The 6037-nt window shown below is 33.2% G+C and overlaps 1 protein-coding gene across 1 annotated transcript; it reads left to right on the top strand.

The window, feature by feature from the left end:
• Positions 1-9: 9 nt before the first annotated feature.
• On the top strand, positions 10-4494 carry LOC106868027 (ADP-ribosylation factor-like protein 4C). The gene is made up of 2 exons (XM_014913124.2): positions 10-281; positions 997-4494. Exon 2 carries the CDS (start codon positions 2895-2897, stop codon positions 3471-3473), a length of 579 nt encoding a protein of 192 aa, XP_014768610.1. The 5' UTR covers positions 10-281; positions 997-2894; the 3' UTR covers positions 3474-4494.
• Positions 4495-6037: the final 1543 nt, after the last annotated feature.

Below are 6037 nucleotides of genomic sequence, written 5' to 3'. Positions count from 1 at the left end.
CAGCCTCTCTGTATCTCTCTTTCTCTCCAAACACCCATCGCTGTAAAAATAACAACAACAAAAATAACAATAAAACCCTTGATTAGTGCGTTCGTATGTCACAGTTGTAGAAGCAACAACAACAGTAGTATTAGTAGCAGCAGCAGCAGTGCTGTCGTCACTGTTGTTGGCTTTAACGAACACACAAGCACTCGAACAGGTGCGACAATGGCTCGGACTACTACTTCGGCAACTTAAAAAAAAAAAAAACCCTGTTCAGGCTTTCTACGGATTACAACTAGGTTGGTTTTAGGCTCTTTTTTTTACCTTCTTTTTTGGTCTGATTTCATTGTTGTTCTTTTAATTGATTAAGAAATGCAACGAAATTATGGATTAATTATGCACCTGGTATGGTTATTATTATTTCATGCTGTCTTTTTATGTAAGCCCTTGTGGCTAATGAAAGAATTAATTATTATTTTTATTCGTTACAACCTTGAAAACCCTGCCAACAGATGTATTTAACATAACAAACGGACAAAATCTAACGATAAGCTTGCAAATCTGATTACTTATATTTTAAGAAAAACGGACTGCTTCATTGGAATAGCTTGTCTGTTTCTCTGTGTGTGTGTGTGTGCATTTATATATATATATATATATATATATATATATATGCGCCTTCACATATGTGTGTGTGTGTGAATGTTTTTGTATGAAATCTGTGTGGTTTACACAGCTGAATGAGACCGTTTTGAAGAAATTATGTTTCAGAAATCATAACTGAAGCTTCTCTTTTTGGTGTTGGTTAATCGTTACATTTTGTGGTAAGATTAGAGCAGAATGGGATCCGGAAATCTTATCTGGATTTACTACTGTTAAGACGGAAAATATACAAGTAAAGTGTGTGGAATCAGTAAAGTGGTGTTTGTAAGGAGAGCTGTGAGTGTTGAGGTAAAAATTCTCTGTTATACTTAATATATATATACATATATTTATTCTTTCTCTGTCCTGCAGGAGAAAATTGTTTAGCCGACCATTCAACAAGCCATGTGTGTGTGTCTCCATGTTGTATAAAACTGTTACCAACTCAAGCAATCGTTGAGACTGAAATATCGTATTTAAGATATAAAATGAAAAAACGAAAACGAATAACCATGGATCTATAATTTGTTAGAATAACGAGGAAATATCAAAAGTGTGAGGAATAAAAACTATAAAAAAAAAGACAAACAAATAACATTCAGTGAAATTATTTTCCGATTTCTAAAGCCAAAGTGGTTTGTGTAGCAACAAATCTATGAATAGTAAGATACAGCGGTCGCCTTCCACTTTCTGTTTTTTATCAAATTCCTGGATTAATTTTAATATTGTTATCGCTATTATTTCTACTGTTCTTCGACAGACACCTTTTCCCTTTTATTGATCAACTGGATATGGGGGGAAAACCCCTAAATGAATCAATCTTTTATAATGTTACCTTCTATTAACTCTGCCCTAGACTCTTGTTACACACACAACACGTTCGGCTGCCTTGGCAGATTTACACCAGCAATATTCTCTTTAAAGTCTCCGCAATGAATATTTATGACAAATTTGAAAGTAAATTAACAGCGACTGGAATGTTTATTCAATATTTTTAGAAAAATGGAAACCTAAATTATATCTTCCGATGATTTCCAAAAGAAAACTTGTTCTTAGTCGTTTTTAAAACTGATCTTCCTTAGAATCTGAAAACGTTTTTTCAAGAAAAACCTAGCTTTTGGAATGGAAGAAAAAATAATAGAAGAATAATTCGGATTACCTAATCTTAGCAGTTGAACTTACATTGGGATATCTGCATATATTACTATTAATCCCAGGCTCGGATGTCGCTACATTGCAGCGCTACATTTTATATAACTCTAAGATAGACTGAGAATTCCTCCGAAATAATTGACTATATTCTAAAAAGATAGAATTTCTAGAATCCAGAGACCTTTTCTTTCTTTTACCGAGTGATACCTCAGTCTTCCTCGCTTCTACCTGACTTTTCCTTGGATCTTCTTACCAATCCTGAGATGGCAAGATGTTCTAGAAGATTACTTGTAATTAAACCTGGAGAATATGCTAAGTCGAGTGGTTTTTCTGATTGGAAGGAAAACAAAAAGAAAGATTCTCGAAAATATTCCTTTTATAAAGCAATTCAATTGTATTTAGTTTCTGAATGAAGCTTTAAGTATATAATACTGCAAACACGTTTACGGGTTTGGAGCTTCTGCAAAAAAAAAATGTTTTTATTCAAATTAACCCAAAGAAAATCCAAAAGAATTATTAATTATCGAAATTGAAATATTGCCAGTTGCCGGTATCGGCCAAATCAGTTAATTGATTAATTAAAAGGGGAAAACAACAACTGAGCTGATTGCAGTATTTCAGGAACCAACAATAACTGCTGCTATTAACTATCGGATTAAATAAGGCTTCTAAAAAATTGTAGAAATTATCTCAGGTTCTGTCTGAAATATTTAAAGAATTAATTTAATTTAAAACGGCCAGGAAAAAAAAAACAATGTATTAAACAACCCAAACATACCAAGAAAAGGAAGAATTATAATGTTCACTGGAATAATTATTTAAATTTCATTTTATTCGTTTTGGATTTGATAAAAAAAAAATCTTATACAAGAAGGTTAAAAATTGGTTCGCGTTTGAAATTAAGAATTGGTTTCGTATTTCTATTATTGGAAAATTTTATCGATATTGCTGTGATTTTTCTCTACCTCAGGAAATATTAACCAAAAATATCAACCACCAACAGACAGCCAGCAGTATTAAAGAAAAGAAACTTCGTGGAAACAGTTTTTTTTGTTTTGTTAAACAGGGTAAAAACCAAATCAAAACCATTTATTTATATTAATACTAACCAAATAATTATGGGAGGACATATATCGCTTCTTGATGGTCCCTCTGTTCAACTTGCTATGTTGGGATTAGACTCTGCAGGCAAGACTACTGTCTTGTATCGGCTTAAGTTCGACCAGTACACGAACCCAGTACCAACAATAGGGTTTAATTACGAAAAGATTCGTGTTAAAACTGGTAAAGCAAAAGGTGCTACTTTCTGCATCTGGGATGTGGGAGGTCGGGACAAAACCCGACCCTTATGGAAATCTTACACCCGTTCTGCTGACGGTATTGTGTTCGTAGTGGACAGCGTAAACCGAGAAAAACTAGAAGAGGCCCGGGTAGAGTTACTACGGTTACTACGTAGCCTGGAAGGCAACAGTCTACCCGTGTTGATTATAGCTAACAAACAGGACTTGCCGGCGTCGATGAGTCCGGAAGAGATAGAGAAATTTTTAACATTAAACGAAGCTTCCCCGGGTTTACTATGGCACGTTCAGCCAGCGTGTGCTGTGACCGGCGAGGGACTTATCGAAGCGATGGATGTTATGTTTGAAATGATAGAAAAAAAGAAAAAAATGAACAAACAAATTAAAAAGAAGAGGTGACCAGTGAAATAATTAATATTTCACTTCCCAATCACCAACCTATTTTTTTAAACAGTGGTTGAATCCATCTTATACGCTTGCGAAAACCCTCACAAGATCCATTCTCTGGAATCCTACTCATCTTTTTTGGTGAATGTATTGGAATAAGAAGCGGGGATGCGGTCCTAAGCCGGCGCTTAATTGTACATCTGGCCGAAATGATATTCTATAACTCGAGGTTATTCGGTATTTGACCGTTTTTTTTTTTTTTTTTTTTTTTCCTTTAAAAACACGGTCTGGTTTACTTTCGCTTCAAATTCTTTCCGTTCCATTCATTTTGTTTATTAAAAGACCCCTTACACTTACCGTTATTGCCCCATTCACACACACACGCACATAAACCTGACCTTATACTTGCCTAGTCACAAGAAATTGTATTTCCCTCCTACTTCTGATTGTCTTGGGTAATGGCTGTTTTTTTTTATTTTTGTTTGCTTGCGATTAAAAAAAAAATCCACAGGTTATTAATAATATTAACAAGTAAATAAACGTAATGCTTGTTGATAGACTTCTAACAGTGGTTACTATAATAGTTAACTTAAATGAACTACAGGAACTGTGTCAATATATCGGCTGACACAAACATATATATCGTTGCTACATAGTAGGAATAACGGTAGCTGTAGTTGTATCTGTGATAGCTGCATGTACCTTTTGTATTTAGAAAAGCCAGGTAGGCTTATTGTTATCTATGTTGTTATTATCAGTTTACGATGTGGAACTATTAAAAAAAACGTTTCAAGAAGTTAAACCACGTTTAGTTGCTTTAGTAGTATATCTGTTTGTCTATCTATCTGTCTAGCTCGCTAGCTAGCTTTATTCATCTATCTATCTATTTAGCCATTTCTCTCAGTATCTATTTACTTAGCTACATATCAGTGTTTGTATCTATCTACTTACCCATCTATCTGTGTGTCTATCTATCTACTTAGCCATCTATTTATTTCTACATTGTATTCGTCCCATCTTTGTTGAGCCCTGTGTGGCTAATAAAAGCAATGTATTTGTCTATCTATCTACTTAGCCATCTATCTGTCTATCTACTTAGCCATCTATCTATGTGTTTACTTAGCCATTTATCTGTGTGTCTACTTAACCAAATATCTGTGTCTACTTAGCTATCTATCTACTTAGCCACCTATCTGTGTCTATCTACTTAGCCACCTATCTGTGTCTATCTATTTAGCCACATATTTGTATCTATCTATTTAGCTACCTATTTGTGTCTATCTATCTATTTAGCTGCCCATCTGTGTCTATCTATTTAGCCACCTATGTGTGTCTATCTATTTAGCTACCTATTTGTGTATATCTATCTATTTAGCCATCTATCTGTCTATCTATTTAGCCATCTATCTGTGTGTCTATCTAGCTAACTAACAAGTGTTGCTATTCCTATAATTCATTGTTGGTGTGTAATACAGTGAAAGACAAAAATACAATGCTATACCAATAGCTGAGAGCAGTTCACTTCTAAGGTTGATGAGCAGCTGGCGGTATTTAAACAATCTTGTGTAATATACAGTCAGGAGAAAATGGTTCATTAGTGTAAATATTTGTGTGTGAGTGAATAGGCATTCTGGCATACACACTCTGATTGTGGCTTAGCTGGCCAAAACTTCAAAATCACTCTCAATTCCTTAACTATTCTTGTTAAGGAATAATGAATTTGTTCTCTACAAAAGTATAGAGTAACCCATCAGATTAATGTCATATTGTTTTTATTATAACTGAAAATAAAAAGAAACAGACACACACACACATATATATATGTGTATATATGATATATATATATATATATATATATATATATAATGCATATATCGTCATCATCAGATACACACATATATATATATATATAATGTGTGTGTATATACATGTATATATGCATAAATACATATGTAATATATATTACATATTTGTATACTTGTATGTATTACGCATATTTGTATATATACTTATGTACATGCATGTGCATACTTGTATATACATGCACATATATATATATAACTTGTCATGTAATTTATTTACTGCACCTACTTAACTACCTGCAGGTCTACCTATTAAATGACCAGCAATGTCGTTTGTCTTTGTGACACATTTTATAGGTATTCCAGGTAAAAAAAAAAGATAAATAACTAACTGAATCCTATTTAAATTAACTGGGTCACCAGGGATGTACCGGGCCAAATATGACCTTCAAATTCACAATCTTTCTGTGGGTTAAGATTTCTTTGCATGTTGTTAAGGTGTATGTTATTTTCCAAAGTATTTATTTGATTGCTGGTGGGGCCGGCTCCACCTTCAGGTAAAAATGTTGAGAGCCAGTAGTAGAAAAAAAAAATGTGTGTATATTTAATAGGAAGAATATTTTACATAATTTCATTTAAAAATTAAGTAGGTTTAATTCTAAATTCTTTTTAGAGTTTGTTACTAATATAGTTGTGATACTAAATATTCCACACTGTTTTTGAATCACCCCTACCATTTTTATATATATATATATATATATATATATATATATA

The sequence above is a fragment of the Octopus bimaculoides genome, chromosome 3, assembly GCF_001194135.2.
Source record: "Octopus bimaculoides isolate UCB-OBI-ISO-001 chromosome 3, ASM119413v2, whole genome shotgun sequence".
Classification (NCBI taxonomy): domain Eukaryota; kingdom Metazoa; phylum Mollusca; class Cephalopoda; order Octopoda; family Octopodidae; genus Octopus; species Octopus bimaculoides.
Note: the sequence above shows the minus strand (reverse complement) of the source record. Positions and strands in the feature narration are given on the sequence as shown.